The 18,839-nt window shown below is 39.9% G+C and overlaps 2 protein-coding genes across 9 annotated transcripts in view; one reads left to right on the plus strand and one right to left on the minus strand.

Moving 5' to 3' along the window:
* The window catches only part of UROS (uroporphyrinogen III synthase), a 29,533-nt gene extending 28,648 nt beyond the window's left edge, over positions 1-885 (minus strand). For 5 of the 8 annotated variants that reach the window (XR_013543930.1, XM_020791498.3, XM_072995415.2 and 2 more), the window contains exon 1: positions 703-885. Coding sequence is in view for 4 of the 8 variants with exons in the window: in XM_020791498.3 (XP_020647157.3) it covers positions 703-885 (183 nt within the window). In the remaining 4 variants the exon portion in view is untranslated. Of the gene's footprint in view, positions 1-355 lie in introns of all 8 variants that reach the window. The other 3 variants (XM_078391200.1, XM_072995416.2, XM_072995417.2) reach the window with 3 other exon arrangements.
* Positions 884-18,185, plus strand: BCCIP (BRCA2 and CDKN1A interacting protein). Its single transcript, XM_020791500.3, has 7 exons — positions 884-1,018; positions 3,248-3,322; positions 4,384-4,464; positions 7,181-7,267; positions 8,595-8,782; positions 10,206-10,380; positions 17,828-18,185. The coding sequence occupies exons 1-7, from the start codon at positions 884-886 to the stop codon at positions 17,996-17,998; spliced, it is 912 nt and encodes a 303-aa protein (XP_020647159.3). The 3' UTR covers positions 17,999-18,185.
* Positions 18,186-18,839: the final 654 nt, after the last annotated feature.

Raw genomic sequence — 18,839 nt, forward strand, 5'->3', positions numbered from 1 at the left:
ATATGATAATGTGTGTCATGGGAAATCTCATCGATGCTGGCCAGGATGGCCCTATAAAAATTGCAAAGCAGCACCTCACATGGCCATTTCTCTTTCAGAAATCAGTAAAAAAAAAGTTATCCATAACAGGGGTTACTTAACTTTCCTATTTAATCTGCCAAACTATTTCATCAAAGGACAATTTCAGTTACCAAATGGGTGCCTGAGCCCTCAAACTCAACCAGGAGCGTACTAACCCAAACCGAACACTATCTACCAAAGCTGAAATCCAATATCATTTTGATTTTAAAAAGGCAATCAAGCAGGGCAGCCCCTGTATATATGTACAGAATCACAAGGGATACGGAACACCCACCCTTGAACCCGCAGGGCTGCGATCATTGACAAACCCGGAGGGCAGAGCTACTCCGATGTCGTTTCTGCGACTCCTTTCATCTCTACACCCTCGGGTTCAACTCCGGCGTTCAAACCAAGGGCAGGAACCCACCCCTTCCTAGATGGGTCATGTAGTCGGTGCCAAAGCTCCACTCCACCTGCAGAGCCCATCGCGGGCGCCCAGCCTAACCTGCGGGGTCGTGTGGAATCACTGTGCAAAGATCCGGGGGGGGGGGAGTTTAAACTTGTCTGTGTCGAGATCCGATTCCCCGCCCGCCGTGAAGCGGAGTGAAGTCAGTTCTCGATGACGACACCAGCTCCGCTCACCTGCGCGGAGAGCCCGCTCGCGAAGAGGCTTGGGCGCGGCGAGGGGTGGTAACGATGGGGGACAACCGCCCCGTCCGATTCCCACGTTCGTCTTGTCCGCTGCCGGGATGGCCGCGGCCTACCTTTTCCGGCTGCCGGGGCGCATGCGCACAGGAATCCAGGCAAAAGCCGCGGCGGCAGCATGGCTTCTCGGGCTAAGCGGAGGCGAGCGGGTGGCCCGCCCGATTGCCGGGAGGAGGAAGGCGGCGGGGAAGAGGAGTCAGACTCGGACCTGGAGAGCGACGAGGACGAGGAGGGGGAGGAGGAGATTAACGAGGTGAGTGAGGGGCCGCGGTTCCTTTCTGATCGCCTCCTCTCTGGAGTAACTTCAGTTTCTCCTCTAGGCCCTGTTTCCGGCTCCTTTCCCAAAAGGAGGGTTGCCCAGTTTGCCCATAATTTCTTGTCCCGGTGAAAAGGTCTCCTTTCTGTCGTCAAGCCTCTTTCCTATGCCCTTCTCGGGGGCGGGGATGTCGCTGGGAGATCCGTGGCACCTGGAGATCCACTCCAGGCTTCCCTTTCTCTATTTGAGAGGGTCTGATCCGTTTCTATCCCAGTTATAAATTTCCCTGTTTTTCTTTCTTCGAGCCATTCTCTGCTCCGGAAAATCCACCTCCTTTCTCTAGAGCTGTTCAGTCTTAAGTTAAAAGACTTAAATAACAATTTAAAATCTAACCATGCCCACTAATCAAAGCAAATGCAGCATAATAAAGTGCAACAACATTTAGTGAGGTCAGTGGCAGCAGAAAAGCAAACTATAGAGCCTTCCGTTGTGTGAAGCTGTTTGAATACACTTTTGATATTTTTGTCTTTTTGGCTAGTGAACTCAGCTGGTTCACTAGCCTGTACAGAAGTGCTGGCCATTTATTTTAGGCCCCACTAAAATAAACTTCAAGGCTGTATATTGTCACCCTGCTTATTTAACTTATATGCAGAATACATCATGCGAAACGGTGGACTGGAGGAATCCCAAGCCGGAATTAAGATTGCTGGAAGAAATATCAAAAATCTCAGATATTCAGATGATACCACTCTGATGGCAGAAAGTGAGAAGGAACTAAAGAACCTCTCAATGAGGGTGAAAGAGGAGAGTGCAAAAAAAGGTCTGAAGCTCAACATAAAAAAAAAAAAAAACAAAGATCATGGCCACTGGTCCCATCACCTCCTGGCAAATAGAAGGGGAAGATATGGAGGCAGTGACAGATTTTAGTTTCTTGGGCTTCATGATCACTGCAGAGGGTGACAGGAGCCACGAAATTAAAAGATGCCTGCTTCTTGGGAGGAAAGCGATGACAAACCTTGACAGCATCTTAAAAAGCAGAGACATCACCTTGCCAACAAAAGCCCGAATAGTCAAAGCTATGGTTTTTCCTGTCATGATGTAGGGAAGTGAGAGCTGGACCAAAAAGAAAGCAGACCGCCGAAGAATCGATGCCTTTGAATTGTGGTGCTGAAGAAGGCTCTTGAGAGTCCCTTCGACTGCAAGGAGAACAAACCTATCAATTCTAAAGGAAATCAATGCTGAGTGCACACTGGAAGGACAGATCCTGAAGCTGAGGCTCCAGTACTTTGGCCATCTCATAAGAGAAGACTCCTTGGAAAAGACCTTGATGTTAGGAAAGTGTGACGGCAAGAGGAGAAGAGGACAACAGAGGATGAGATGGCTGGACAGTGTCTGCGAAGCGACCAACATTAATTTGACACAACTACAGGAGGCAGTGGAAGATAGGAGGGCCTGGCGTGCTCTGGTCCATGGAGTCATGAAGAGTCGGACACGACTAAACGGCAACGACGATCCGTTTCTATCCCAGTTATAAATTTCCCTATTTTTCTTTCTTCGAGCCATTCTCTGCTCCGGAAAATCCACCTCCTTTCTCTAGAGCTGTTCAGTCTTAAGTTAAAGGACTTAAATAACAATTTAAAATCTTAACCATGCCCACTAATCAAAGCGTCAATGCTAATATAAAAGCAGATGCAGGATAATAAAGCAACAACATTTAGTCAGGTCAGTGGCAGCAGAAGAGCAAACTGTAGAGCCTTCCGTTGTGTGAAGCTGTTTGAATACACTTTTGATATTTTTATCTTTTTGGAGAGAAGATACTGAACTCAGCTGGTTCACTAGCCTGTACAGAAGTGCTGACCATTTATTTTAGGCCCCACTAAAATAAACTTGCAAAATGTTCTTAGTTTTTTACTTGGTCTCTCAAATTCAGCACCAACTTAGAAGCCCCTTAGAATCTGTGAATTCATGCCATCTCACTTTTTCATTTTCAGTAATATTAAGGGGGTGCGGAGGGGATGGAACTTCTTGTTTCTGTTATTTAAAAAAATTGAAAATCATAGATCTACTTAAGTTCAGTATATTTTCTACCTACCCTCACTGTCTCTGGTAAGCATCTATCTCATATGTCTTACAGTATATAACTCTTAAGACTTTTTTTTTAAAAATAATTCATCTGAAGTAAACTTGCAAAATTGTGTGTAATTTCTCTTCATTGTTTGTCCACAGGAAGTAAATATTGAATTTGAAGCACATGCAATATCTGATAATGATAAAAATGGAATTAAAAGATTGCTGCAACAGGTACAGCGTCTGATCTTCTAGCATTTGGTTATAGTTTTGTACATTGAAATATTATTAAATAAGATGATATATCGTGAATTACTGGGGTGGAATTCTTGCGAATTCATATGTATCCAAACCACTGAAGCACTCTGATTTACATGTTCTGATACCAAACCATCAAACTGGTGATTCATGCCCACGGCTGAACTAGGATATAGACAATACAAACTATCGGGAGTAGATACTTTACATTGTCTATATCCTAGTTCAACAGTCTTGCACAATTGACTGCTCATTATGTCAAAACAAAGGTGGACAACTTGTGCTTTTCCAAATGTTGTTGGGCTATATCCCACAAGTTCTCACCAACGTAGTCAGTAGTGAGGGACAAAAGACAATTGCAGTCAGCATCTACAAGGCCACCAGTTGCGCCTCTCCCATGTCACAGACATATTTCATTCCAGTGCTTGTGATTTCCCTGCACCTTGTCTTTGCTCTCCACTGGGATCACAGAAAATTAAATATACCTCAGCTTCAGCTTCTGTTTGCTTCTAAAGTTATTTTCTGTGTGCAGGTGGATTTTCAGGAGGAAATTGAGAAAGTACTCCTGATTAGGGATCCTGATGTTCTTTCTAAAGAAAAAGATGTCACAGATCCCAAGCATGGGATTCAAACAAAAGCATTCATGAAGTACATTGTTTGATCTTCCCTAGATAATCTTTCATGGGTTTTGCACAACTACAGATCATGATAATGCTGTAATCAAAATTCTATAAGAAAATACGACTGCATGTAAAGAGAAGTGACTGGTTTAATATTGTAGGAGCAGAAAATGTAAATGAATTCATGTCATAAGAAGAGGGGCTAAATGTGATGAACTTGAAACCTAAGCAAGTTGGGCCAGAATGTATGTGAATACTTTGTTTCCATGGATTTAATGCTATGTATGTCTTTAAGTGTCAGAGCTAGAATGTTATAATTACATTTGGCATATCATAAACAACAGAAGCATATTAAGTATTCTACAACAAAAAATGTACGCTGTTAATTTTACAGAGTTCTTCTCTCCCCTCCTCCAGCTGTTTCTAAAGGCTCCTGTAAATACAGGTGAACTGACAGATATATTGATACAACAAAATCATATTGGGAGTGTTATCAAGGTGAGTTATCTTCTAATTGTCTTTCTTTAGTACATTGGTTTTTTTACAGTAGAATGGTGATAATTTGTAGCACATATCTATGGTGAGTTAGCAAGGTACACTCGCTATTTTCCCTAATATAGCCTTTGGGACTGAAGCACACATGCTGTATGCAGGCCAGGAGTGGGCAAGTTAGTGCCCTCTTATGTTTTTCTGATTCAAGTACCTATAATATCTGACTATTGGCTGTGCTATCTGGGGGCTTCTCAGTGCTGTAATCCAAAACACCTGAAGAACACTAGGCTGCTTGCTCTTAAGGGGGGCCATCTTAATAAAAAATGTAGACATAAATATTCTGAGGAACAATACAATGGCCTTCCTTTTTGCAGTTGCTGTAGCCGTAGCCTTAATCCTGCACTGGGAACATACTAATTGTTGCAAAACAAAGAATAAAAGGTGGAAACACATTTTAGGGGTCAAAGAACTAGTTTGTAGTGGAGAACCTCTCAAACAACTCCTAGTCTAGTCCATTTTAATTTCTAAGGGAAATTGAAAACAGGTTGTTATTGATTAAAGGAAAACACAAAGTATACTTGTTTTATTTTTCCAAAAAAAAATATACCCTTATACTCTACCCTTCTAATTTTTAAGCAGTGGTTAAAGTGACTTGTTATGTGTCATTAAGTCACCTCTGTCTTATGGCAACCCTATAGAATCACAGAATAACTGAGTTAGAAGAGGCTTATAAGGCCATCAAGTGCAATCACCTGCTCAGTGCAGAAATCCAAATCAAAGCAGATCTGATAGATGATTGTCTAATTTTCTCTTGAGTGCATCTCACCACCTTCCAAGGTAATTGATTCCATTATCATAGGAATAAGTGGCTTCAAAGATGTTCTGACATTAATAGTCCTGCTTATCTCTTGCAAACTCAAGATTGTGGCTTACATTATGTTGGGTGGTGTACCTTACATGAATATTTAAAAAAAAACAACTACTGTAACACTAAAAAGCATTTTAAAGCAGAAATAAATGGTAGCAAGTGTTTCTTAGTAGCCCTTAAAAAGGGCTGTTTTGTAAAATGTCCTCAATGCCACAGGGTCAGCACTTTCAGAAAAGCCAGCGTTTTAGCCAGGTGGTGAAAGACAAACAGAGAACTTACTAAACTTCCCTTGGGCATGGATTGGGAGTGGCCACAAGGAAGGCCTCCTCTAACATCTCAGCAGTCACCCGTCCTGGGATACAGAGCAAAACCTTTAATCATCTGGCCCGTGTGTGGTGAGACAATCTTTCAAGTATCTACTAATGTTTGTGCATCCTTACTTTCATTTTCTGAAAAACACACATACATAATATGAAGAGCCATCCTCATCCTGCTTTAGGCATAGACTTATAACTCATCATACACAGTGTCCAGTAGGCACCTGGAACAAACACATAAGAAATATCCATTCATCTTAAGGAGGTAACCTGCTGCTTTGCTTTTATATTGCTTTTGTGTTATTCAGAGAGAGGGGATTCTTGCAAGATAACTAGAAAGTCAATTAATAGCAAGGAGGCCGAACCAAGATTTTGGTATATTTTACATAAGTAAAGAATGTAGTTGTGGTTTTACCATTTCAAGTAACTAGTAGAACAATAGGGTAAATTCATCACTGTTCTGAAGTAGACCAAGTTGACTGTGTTGCACATTCACTTGTTTAAGTGTACAGTAGTATATAGTTAAGTGGTTCCAGGTTTTCTTGGACTGCAACTCCCAGAAATCCCAGCCAGCACAGCTGGTGGTGAAGGTTTCTGGGGAATGCAGTCCAAGAACACCTGGGTTACCCAATGTTGGGAATCACTGGTTTAGAAGAAAATTGATGAAGCACCTGTAGAATCACAAATGAACACTTGGTAGAAAATACTGTCTTCATTTTTACAAAAATATTCTAAAAGCTTGCTTTTTCAGGAACTGGGCTATCTCAGCATTTAACAGTATTCTTATCTATATTAGCTGACTTTTGAGCTGTAGAATAAGTGGTTAAGATTGAAGGTGGAGATGGTATTATTCATGTGAAATATGCTGCAAGAAGGCAGAAAAGTGCCATTTTATGTATGTTTACGTGGCCATAAGCTCCTCCGTGTTTAATATGATTTATATTTGGTTAAGCATGTAAACAATATTTTGTTGCACTTCCACTGAACAAAACATGATGCTAGCACAGGATCACGTCTAGCCATTGCATTTGTGAGTGCTGGATAGGTTTTCTTCACAGGGATCACCACTTGTACAAACGGTGCTGTCCCACATTACTTGCATGGCTGGGCTTTCTGTTCTGTATTCTTTCTGAAGAGTATAAATGGCTAGTGTGATTGAGAGCAATTTTATCACAATAATTATACGCCTTTCAGATACTGGTCCTATATCATATGTTGCTTTTTGAGGCATGGCCAGGAAAAATAGCATTTAACTCCTTTTATTAAGTAAAGGTGTTACTGAAGAAAATAAGTTCCTCTTGCTGATTATTTTGATGACTTTAAATATTTTATTGTTCAGTTTGTTTTAGTGATGTTTGTTAGTCACCTTTAGCAGTATTTTTTACTGTAAAAGCAAGATTAAAAATAATAACAATAAGTAAGACTGTGTGCTAGTCAGTTATGATACTAAAATTCTTTAGATGAGTAAAATTCTTCATAGACTGCTTAAGGGAATAAATATCTATTTATTTTTTCCCCTTTATCTTCTATTAAATAGCAGGCAGAAGTTTTAGAAGAAAGTGATGATGAAGATGATGATGAGATTTTTGGCTTTATAAGCCTCTTAAACCTGACTGAAAGAAAGGTTAGTATTAGTAATGTGTTTCTGATAAAAGCATCATTAACCTATTTTGATAATCCAGAAGATGGGTCATTTCAAATATATGTGAGTTTACACATGAAATTATATTGCATTTTTATTTATATTATTTTAAAACTGATTATAGTATTTTTAAAAAATATAACTTCTGCAACTTGAAATTCTTCTCATTAAGATATAATTTTGTTTGAAGATAAGAAGACTTAAGTTTGCTTGGAGTCTAAAGCAGTATGTTAAACAAAAGAAGTTGACCATATGCAGATAGTGTTAAGCGAAAACTACAAAAGTGAGGGGGGGGAGAGAATGCTTCTAAAAATGTAAATAGTCATGGGCTTTTTATTTTTGCAAAGAACTAATGGTTGAGTATAATTTGGTCTTGGAGTAAGTCTCTTAAATGAATTATGGCACTGTTTTCTTAATGACATCAATGTTGCTAATGTACATTAAACCTTCTGTGCCTAAGTAAAAGAGCTGTGCAAATCACTGTGATGAACAGAAGTTTATTTCAGTGAGGAAAGATTATGATGGTAATAGAATGATGTCATCAGTAAACTCAGTAGAACCAAGCATTTTTTAATTCTTAAAATTTGAAAGTACAGTATTTATTCCCATTTGTAACAGCAAAACATAAGTACTGTGTATTGTTTACAAAGAACTGATCAGTAACACAAATAGATGCTCTTTTCTTGTTACCAGTAGCATATACATTTCCCGTTTGGGTTATATTTTTGTTCAGGTTGGCAGTACTGTAATTTTTAAAAAGCATTTTAAAGAGCATTTATTTGTCACTTTTATTTGTGCTAGTCAATTTATTCAGTGTGTTCATTCATATAGACTGAAATCCTGTTGTGTAAGTTATGCCTGTGGAAGAGTGATGATGTCTCCAGCAGGGGATGATTTTCTGCAATAGAAAACTTCCCACGTCTATCTCATAGCTTTTCCAACTCTCGTGTAAACTCTTTTAGTACATGGTAGTTTTTGATTACCAAAAATCTCCCCTTGCATGTTATGCAACAGGATTTCAGCCTTTTTTGGTCAGTATGCATTACTCATGTGGCTGTTTTTGTGACTCTGAGCAGTAGTAGAAAGCAGATACTTGCTCATCATTTTATTCATCCTGTCAGTACCCCCCATGTCTTTTTCTAAGGATTAACTAATTTTTTAAAAACAAGTTTCTACAAATTATTAGAAGGCACAGCAAGACATTGCCAAAAGTGCCATAAAACAATGCCCAGGAGCTTTTTCTTCTCAAGTTGACTAATGTAAATAATTATTCTATATTGCAAAAAAAAATCTGTCCTTTGATTCCTAGGGTACTGAATGTGCTGAGCAAATTAAAGAGCTGATTTTAAGCCAGTGTGAGAAGAACTGTGAACAGAATGTGGTCGAACAGCTGGATAAGCTACTAAGTGACACTTCCAAGCCTGTGGGCTTACTGTTAAGTGAAAGATTCATTAATGTACCTCCCCAGATCGCTCTGCCCATGCACCAACAACTGCAGTAAGGACTTTCCAAGATCTTTTTTAAATTGCAATTTTTACCTTGGATGGCCTCTGTAACCTTATTTAAATGGAAATGTATAAAATGGGAGGATAAAAGAAAACTGTAGATATAAAGAACAGAACCTGGGAAGAAGAAACCAGCATTATAGTCTTGTCTTAAGTAGTAGCCTTTGGTACAAACATGTACTGTTTCACATAATATCAATTGATAGTTTTACTTATATGCGGTCGCTTTACAGAGACTGAAAATTATGCTTAAAATTATGCAAAAATGTATTGGGTCTAAACAGATGTGTTTTTAGACCAGTTTTGAGAGGTTATAAGTGGAACAGAATTCCCTCTTTTTTTAAAAAAAGTGTACATTTTCCTAACCATTAATATTTTGATGTAGTAACTTATTCTTTCTGACTGGAAGGAGAGAGAGATTCTAGAAATTAATTTGAACATTTCTGAAACTTTGAATTATTTTTTGAAATCTTCACAACTTCACAATTTCTTTCCATTCCTCCTTTTGCTGTAAGTTAGTGAAAGTAACTTAGAAGCAACTGAAAAAAGATTTTTATTTGTTTTCTGTTCTTCATTCTGTTTCAACAAATTAGCTTCATTTCCTAGGGTAGGATAGGATGGAGAAAGACAATGTAGGATCTACCTTCCAGCAGTCGGAAGGACTCTACATTCAGAATGTGCCTCCACTAAATTGGAGGGGGATTCCATACCCATCCCAACTGTCATCCACAGTTTATCCTATTCGGCAGGGTCCCCATAGCCCAGTGGTCCCCAACCTTTTCTGAACTGGTTGGGAGGGTGGGATCTGTGCGTGGAGGGGAGGGATGTGCTCACGCAGGGGAGGGGCACCCACAGGTGGGCGTGGGAGATCTGTCTGCGGCCCGGTCCTGCCATGACCATGGACTGGCACCCCTTGGGGACCCCTGCCATAGCCTCTGTATAATACTCACAGAGCTCCCATGGGGCTGTTGTGGGGAGGAGTGGGTGGAAAATCTGCTTCTGCTAACCCAATTGCACTTGACTAAATCTGGTTCCAAGTGTGAACATGATGGAGAAACAGGTATTTCCTTACTTTTATGCTCCGTAATGATGTTCTGCCCAACAAAAAATTTGTGCTCAGAATGTTTTCTGCCCACCTTGCATAGAAGAGAAATATGCTGATGGGCTCATCTAAGAATTGCATCAGCACACAAGACAGCCCTGTGGTACTAATGCATTTCTCTTATGGGGAGAAATGCAGCATATAAATAAAACTAATAATAATAATGCACCCAATATTTCAGAAATAGGCTGACAGTGTTTGATGCACTAGTGTGAGGATGGAGTACCATACAAACGCTTTACACTTGACCTTTATGCATTGCTCTGAACAGAGAATGAAGGAACTTTTCACGTGAACGTGTTTTTCTTTCTAGGAAAGAATTGATAGAAGCACAGAGAACAAACAAACCTTGTGGAAGATGCTACTACTATCTTTTAATTAGCAAAACCTTTACCGATAAGAAGAGTGGTGTTAAGAAAAAAGGAAGTAGTACCCACCAGAAAGAGGAGCTCATGTTTTCAAATGCTGAAGAGGAATTCTTTTATGAGGTCGGTTTGTGTCTTTCTTTGCTGAAAGTTCTTGGTACACTTTTACTTGCAGTAGGGGTCGTCCAAGTTTTGAGGCCTTTTTATTTTCTTTCTAGTGCAAAGTTGTGGTTGACATGTTCCTTTTCTAACACCTGAAGCCGTGGGTTACCAGATGTATGCTGGGTCCAAGTTATGGCATCATTAAGGATCTCACCCTCATTGTCATGGCTATTGTCTGTGCTAAGCAATTTGTTTTCACCTCGATCAACTTCTGTGCCCAATTCAAAGTGCTGTTTATGATCTATAAAGCCCTATTGGTTTGGGTCTGTGCTATCTGAAGGACTAGATCTCTCCATATGAACCTTCCTGGCCCTTAAGATCTTTAACAAAGGGCTTCTCTCGGGCCCACTTCCATCACAGGAGCATTCAACAGAGATATAGAAGAGGGCCTTCTCTGTGGATGCCCCCAGGTTGTGGAATTCTGTCTATGACGAGATTAAGTTGGCCTCTCCTTTTTATCCTTCCAATGACTGTTAAAAACCTGCTTCTTTAAGCATGCTTTTCAAAACTAAGATTGGGTTCCTCATGGGTGCTGGGTGTATGTTCCTTTTAAGGGTATTTTTAAAGTTTTAAATGTTTAGATAAATTTTAAAATTATTGTATCCCATTATTGTAGCATTCGAAGACCCATGTCTTCAGGCAGGCTTTTAATAACCATTACTGAGTCTCTTGATCGTGGTTTTTCTAATTTTGTTTTTAAAGTATCTAATGCTTTAATTACTTGATGGATTTTAAATTATTGTAGTGTAATTGTTTTTTAATCTGTAATTGATTGTGTTTTTAGTATTGTGCATTAATTAATTAATATTTTAGCATTTCAAGGCCTGATAGAGGAATATCATCTCAAGGTTAGTCCAAAACAACCAGCAACTTTTTTTGGAAAAAAGGCATATATGGAGAAGAAAGTCAGGGCAAAGAAAGGGAGGAATCTTATCACTTTCTCTCTGATCCCAACCAATACATCTGGAATATGAAGTACAAGTATTACTTCTACCATTGATTTGTTCCTGTAGGGAAGTATCTGTCTTGAACAGAAGACAGCCATGCTGCTCCTAGAGATAAATGGGGTGTGAGCTGGATTTTTTCTTCTCTTCCATTCTGAAGTACTCATGTGGACTTGTGTCTGTTTGATAAAAGACCACATGTTGTTCTCTGCTGTCGAGGACATTCATATGAACAAGAATTTCAGGATGGTTGCAAGAGACTTTTCTTTTTTTTTTTTTTTTTGTGAAAACAGCGTATCTGTCCTGTTGGTAGATTTTTTTCTTGTCCTGTCCCCTTTTCTCCTCACCTTACCCTCCCAGTTTAAAATTCCTCAGTGTCTACTATAAGCATTATATATTTTCACTTATTGCTTGCTGTTTTGTCAGCTTGTGCTATTTCATATTGTGTAACTTTCTGCTGTAAAGCACATGTAGATGCATCAGATATTCCAGTGTGGTGTTCCTATATAGAAAGCAGTACTCTTTCTGTAGATTCAGAACTTCCAAAACTGCTCTTAGATTACAGCAATGCCAAGGAACATAAATTCACTACTTGTATTCTGCTGTTTTATGTTAGTCTACTTCAGTTATGATGCAAATATAAGATGCTGTATAAATAAAAATTAACTGGCTGGAACGTTCAGTGGTTTATGTATCTGGCTATAAAGAGCCAGAGACTGGGAGGTTGATTCCCCATTGTGTCTCCAGGGAGAGGAGCCCAGCCTGTGTGGCCTTGGGCAAGCTGCACAGTCCCAGGTTGCCCCAGAAGAAGGGAATGATAAACCACATCTGACTATTTTCTACCTGGAAAACTCTGAAAAGAGTACAGTGGTGCCTCGTATAACGAGTGCACCGTTGAACGATGAATCCGCATTGCGATGCGGATTTCCCCATCGCTAATGCGAGGGCACGCTCGCATTACGATGGGGGAACAGCTGTTCTGCTGCTCCAAAAGGGCTGCAGGAACACAAAAAATGGTGCCGGTACACCCAAGATGGCCGCCGGAACAAAAAAAAAAAGGCCGCTGGTACACCCAAGATGGCCGCCGGAACAAAAAATGGCCACCGGAACACCCAAGATGGTCGCCGGAACAAAAAAAATGGCCACTGGTACACCCAAGATGGCCGCCAGAACACAAAAATGGGCACCGGTACACCCAAAACGGCCGCCGGGATGCTCAAAATGGCCGGCAGTACACCCAAGATGGCCGCCAGAACAAGGGAAAACATCGGAGAACGGTGAGTTTTGGGCCCATTTGGAACACATTAAACTTTGTTTAATGCGTTCCAATTGGGGTTTTTGATCCGTTTTACGATGTTTTCCCATAGCTAAGGTTAATCCGGAACGGATTAACCTCGCTATGCAGGGCACCACTGTAATCATGTCAGAATTGACTTGACTACATATTGTTGTTATAAATGATAACAATGATACCTGCATTTTAAAAACTAAAGTGTATAGTCCTTTGTCTTGTGGAGAAAAGTGAAGATACAGTGGTGCCTCGCTTAAACCCAGTTTAACGATGAATCCTCATAGCAATGAAGATTTTGCAATCGCTTTTGCGATCAAAAATCGCTTTGCGATGATGGCTTCCCCCCCATCATTGCAAACGCCCCATTTTCGCACAGCTGATTGGCCCGCCCGCCGATGAGCTGTGCGAAAACGGGGCGTTTGCGATGGGGAGGGAAGCGATCATCGCAAACGCCCGTTTTCACACAGCTGATCGGCGCGGCGCATGATCTTCTTTCGAGGAATCCGTCCCAGAAAAGAGCCGGGAGCCATCTTCTCCGCTCCAGCCCCTCCCCGCCTCACAGGTGATTGGCGCTGGTCTTAGAAGCTTCCCCAGGCTTGCCCAGCAGGTAAACAGGCAGTGGAAATACACTAGGGAAGCCTCTGAAACCTGCGCTTTGCCAGGGTGGGTGGGGGTGTGGCAGGGGCAGGCCCGCCACCCCTAGTGCCACCCCTCATGCCACCCCCGCGGCAAAGCGGGGCTTTCAGAGGTGCATATTCACTGCTGAAAAAGCCCCAGCAGGCTTCTGAAAGCGGCGAGAGGGGGGCTCTGGGGTGGCGGGGGGTGGCGGGCCTGCCCCTGCCACACCCCCACCCACCCTGGCAAAGCGCCGCTTTCAGAACCCCCCTGGGCTTTATGAATATGATTTCTTGGAAAGGATACGAAATTACTTCATTGGTACTGTAAGCTATACAGTGGTGCCCCACTTGACAATTACCCTGGTAGACGAAATCGCTTCACGAAAAGTGCTTATTGCGATCGCAAAACGATATTTCAATGGGGAAAATCCGCTTCACGACGATCGGTTCCCTGCTTCGGGAACCAATTTTTCACTTCCCAACAATCAAAAACAGCTGGTGGTCAGGTTTTCAAAATGGCCGCCCGCTGTTTTCCGGACCTATTTCCGGAAGAGCTATCGAAAATGGCTTCCCCTATGGAGGATCTTCACTTTACAATGAGGTATTTCACCAATTGGAACGCATTGAACGGTTTTCAGTGCTTTTTTTTTTTTTTTTTTTTTTTTTTTTTTTTTTTTACTTTCGCTTGATGACAATACAGTGGGGTCTTGACTTGAGAACTTAATCCGTATTGGAAGGCGGTTCTCAAGTCAAAAAGTCTGTAAGTCAAGTCTCCATTGACCTACAGTGCATTGAAAACTGATTAATCCCGTAACAGGCCATTTTTGTTCCATTTTGGTTTTTTTCTGGTCTGTAAGTCAAATCTCAGTCTGCAAGTCAAATCTAAATTCTGTAACTCAAAAAATCTGTAAGTCAAGCCGTCTGTAAGTCAAGGGTCCACTGTATCACTTAACAGCGATTTTAACGGAACGGATTAATGTCAAGTGGGCCACCACTGTATACCAGTATTGTTTATTGTTTTGACCACTTTGGTCATCCAGCATCCACAGATTTAAAACATAAGTATAAATATAAAAATATAAACTTGCTTGGAGCCAGCTGAACATCCACAGAACTAGCAAGTTTAAAAAGTATAGGTACAAATACATACTTTCTACAAAGTGCTGAATTAAAAACATAATAGAAGAGGATTAAAATGTACACATATTTCAATTCTAAAAACCAAGTCACTTCAGGTGGGTCCTCAAATGGGGTATGAGGTATTCCCACAGCATCAAAAATGATTATATCCGCTGACAGACATGTACATATACATTAAAATGCACAACAAGGTGACATAACAGTGGTAATATTGTACATCTGATAGCCAAATAAACTCTAATCAGCTCCATATTCTATAGCATATCTCCAGTACCTCCTATTCTATCATTATCATTCAACCAGCTATCCCTTAATTTTATCGCTAGCCGTCCAAACTTGGCCACTCTATTTGTTACCTCCTTATTCCTATCTTCCAGAAGCTTCTGAAGGATTTCCTTTCTATCTCTGCCATCCAAAGAGGGTATACAAGGTTTTATGAGCCATTCCCGAATCTGCTCATAAATTTTACACTCTAGGATAACATGACTCAGTGTCTCTATAGTCCCCTCACCACATATACATAACCGACTCTCGTAGGGGGTATTATTGTACCTTCCCAGCAACACCGCAGATGGCAACAAGTCCATGCGTAATAACATGAAAGCCCTTCTATTTTCAGAATACTCTAAATCATTTAAGTACGACATAGGTAGCAATCTATTCAGGGAGTTTATTTTAATAAATCCTTTGGCCTTCTTTATATCATGTTGTCTTTCTATATCTAGGATCCTTTGTTTAATCAAATTTTTTGCTTGGATCATATCCATTGACAGTAGATATTGTTGTGAAAATCCATAATACCCCAGCTTACGTTCCAGCATTTTCCGCCATGTTGGGACAAAGCAATCTTGCAATGTCAAATAGACTAGCCCTGAGGTATTATGATTCAGTTTTAGCCAATATGTTACAGCAGCTATCCACAGCCTGGCCTCAACAGTTACTAGCCCAGCTTCCAACCTTATGGCTGAATTTGATGCACATGTAGGAAGCTGTAATATAGCTCTTAGAAATTTTGATTGCTGTCTTTCCAAAACAGCCAAGTTAGCTGGTATACTAAATGGGGCTCCATAGGTCATCTGTGCTAATGATTTCATCGTATAAAGTCGAATAGCAGCTGTGACATTTTTTCCTCCCCGCGTCCAGAAAAATTTTTGTATAGCTCCCATGCTTTTTTGGGCATTTGTTATTGCATGTTTTATATGTGCATTTCTCTTACCATTTGCTTGGAATATCAGACCCAAGTATTTGTAGTATTGTACTTGCTCAATACGTACCTCATTTAATTTCCAAATATACTTTTTAGGTCTTTTAGCAAATACCATTACCTTGGTTTTGTCATGGTTTACTTCTAATTGATTGTGATGACAAAATTCAGCAAGAGCCCGCAGCATTCTTTTTAATCCATTTGGGGTTCTCGAGAGTAGTACTGCATCGTCGGCATATAATAAAATGGAAATGTGTTTATCTGCCAACTTAGGGGGATAAAAGTCCATATTATTTAGATTTTTTACTAAATCATTTATATAAAGATTAAATAACAAGGGCGCCAAAATGCAGCCCTGTTTAACCCCTTTTTCAGTTTTAATAGGTGCTGTAAGGTGTCCTTGGGGATTAACTCTAATTCTTACTGATGTATTATTATGTAAAGCTTGAATCAAGAATAATAAACGCTTATCAATGTTAATATTAGCTAATTTTTTCCACAGTATGTTTCTTGAAATAGAGTCAAATGCAGCTTTAAAATCAATAAAAGCTGCATACAGAGACACTGAATTTTTAGAGGAGTATTTCATAATTAAGTGCTCCAGGATCATACTTTGGTCCAAGGTTGAATGGGCCTCTCTAAATCCAGCCTGTTCCTTAGCCATAAGGGACTCTTGGTCAATCCAATCTTTCAGTTTCCACTGAAGGTGTCTAGCATATAGTTTACTTATCACGTTAAGTAAACTTATAGGCCTGTAGTTAGAGGGTTGGTCTTTGTTGCCTCTTTTATATATAGGGATTATGATGGCAGTACCCCAATCCTTAGGAATTTTCCCGGTTTTATCAATGGCTGTAAATAAGGCTGCAATTACCGGAACCCACCAATCAAGATGTTTTTTAATTAATTCAGGTGTAATCAGATCAGTGCCAGGCGCTTTACCTATCTTCAGGGTTTGAATCAGGTGTTTTACTTCTGTGGTGCTCACTGGTGGCCATTGTGGCAGCTCTCCTATCTCTGGACTACCTTCTTCTTCCATATCTGACTTAGTATATTTAGTTTTGAAAAAAGATTCCCATGTTTCTGGCAATATATGTGCATTCAGTACTAAATGGGGGCTATTAGGACAATCAGCAACAAGTCGCCAAAACAAGGAGGAATTTTTTAACCTTACAGCTTCACTTAATTGTCTCCATGCTCGCCCTATTGCTTCTTTTTTCTTTTTTCTTAGGAGAGATTTATACTGTGCCTTTTGTTGTTTCAAAACTGAGGATGTAAATTCCTCTGGTTTAGTTCTATAAGTAAGGTAGCTTTTCCTCAACTCTCTTTTGGCTTCTCTGCAGTCCTTATCAAACCAACTGGTCTCTCGATGACTATCCTGTCTAGTGCCAGCAGTATTCACTTCGCTGATTACCCTGTAAATATCCTGTGTTAAAAGTTCATACCCCTCCAAACACCTATCCACATTCACTTGGTCCAAAGCCTTTGTTAAGATTTCAGTCATGTGTTCTGAGCCTAAAAGTTCGGCTATTCTACTGTCTGTATTTTTGTTCCATCTAACCACTCTCACTCTATTTCTGCATCGTGTCAAAACCTCATTGTATTGAACATTGATACGTGGATTAAAACCCGGTATCTGAAAAAGCATATTGAGGGGCAGATGATCACTATCAAAAAATCCACCAACTTCAAATGAATGAATACATCCCACCATTTTTTCTGAAACTATGATGTAATCCAAAAGGCTCATCCTTTCCCCAGACCAATACGTGAATTCAGCCGGGTGGTCATTTGGATAAGATCCGTTTAGTATACACAGACTCATTTTATTTACCACCTGAAATAACATATGACCAGCGTAGTTTATCTTACCATCTTTGGACTTCCTTTGGAGGGGAAGCAAGGCTTTTCCACCTTCAGAGGGGCATAACTTATATCTCTTATAAAAGCTACTATCATCTTGCCCAATTCTCGCATTGAAATCGCCTCCCACTATAAGAAATGCCTTCGGATATTTTATAATTATTTGCCATAAATAAGATTCTAAATTCCTCCATTCAGTTTCTATTTGTTGTTTAGTTTTCAGTGGGGTATGATATACATTTATTATAACACAGGATATCTGTATACACTTTTTCTTCAATATTTGCGTTAAGATAGCATGCTGTAAATTAAGTACTGTGTTTTTAACCAGAGTCATCTTATGTTCTTGCAGAAGTCACTTCTGAAGTTCAGTTATTCTGTTGAAGAGGAAAGTGATTCGTGTTTGGCAGGCAGATGGTCTTTTGAAGACGTACCCATGAAACCTTTGCGAACAGTGATGGTAATCCCCAGTGACAGGATGGATGCCATCATGGATAAACTGAAAGAATACCTTTCTGTCTAAACTATTTTCTCTGCTAATAGTTTTGTGCAGTCATCCTTTAAGAGATATTTGAGGGACGTCTGGAGTCGACTATCGATTATGCATCCCCTCCGTCTCTGTATTTTTTTGTAAAATAAAGCAGTTATCCAACTAGCCACATGCAAATTCTTTATGGTGCAATAAATATATTCTAATGATTATTAAATAACTGTTGAATACTTTTCTTAGCTATCAATTTCCATATTGCCAAAGATGGTAGAAAAACTTGTTCTTCTCTTCTTGTTCTCTTGTAAAATACCTCATTGGTCACATATTTGGCAGTATAACCCAGTAGGTTTAAATCTCAACTGCAAATTGTTAGAAGTTAAGAAGTTGGCACAAGGTGTTTGCTGTTACATGTTGGGTCACATGATTTGTACAATAACAAATGCCTGTGCTGACTTCTTGGCAGAAATTCACCGCTAACATTTATGCTGATTGAATTATGCCAGCCTAACAAATGTAACATGATTCCAGTCACCATATTATAAAAAATGATACTGGGATTGGATCATATGTAAAGCTTACCTATTTCAACATAATTTGGAATATGAAACATTTTCAGTGATGCAACATTGTTGAGCAGGTTTTTCAGGATATTTTTCATATATTTATCTTCACCTTGTGTTTTTTTGTTCTTTGTTGCTTGTCCTTAAAGATCCCTTGCTGTTAAACTGGTGATAAATGTTGAATAATCTTGCTCTAATTAGCAGGCAAATTACTAAAGTGAGGTGCCCACTTGGCAAATCTGATAAAAAACAGAATAAACATAGGTGGAAATAAGACAAATATTTCTTCATATTTTCTATAGCTGTTTTATTAC

The sequence above is a fragment of the Pogona vitticeps genome, chromosome 3, assembly GCF_051106095.1.
Source record: "Pogona vitticeps strain Pit_001003342236 chromosome 3, PviZW2.1, whole genome shotgun sequence".
In the NCBI taxonomy this organism is placed as follows: domain Eukaryota; kingdom Metazoa; phylum Chordata; class Lepidosauria; order Squamata; family Agamidae; genus Pogona; species Pogona vitticeps.

Excerpts from the sequence above, each read along its gene's own strand:
- BCCIP (XM_020791500.3), top strand. The coding sequence starts at position 884 with ATGGCTTCTCGGGCTAAGCGGAGGCGAGCGGGTGGCCCGCCCGATTGC. Across the intron at positions 1,019-3,247 it reads GGGAGGAGGAGATTAACGAG|GAAGTAAATATTGAATTTGA; the intron begins GTGAGTGAGGGG and ends GTTTGTCCACAG. Across the intron at positions 8,783-10,205 it reads CCCATGCACCAACAACTGCA|GAAAGAATTGATAGAAGCAC; the intron begins GTAAGGACTTTC and ends TTTTCTTTCTAG.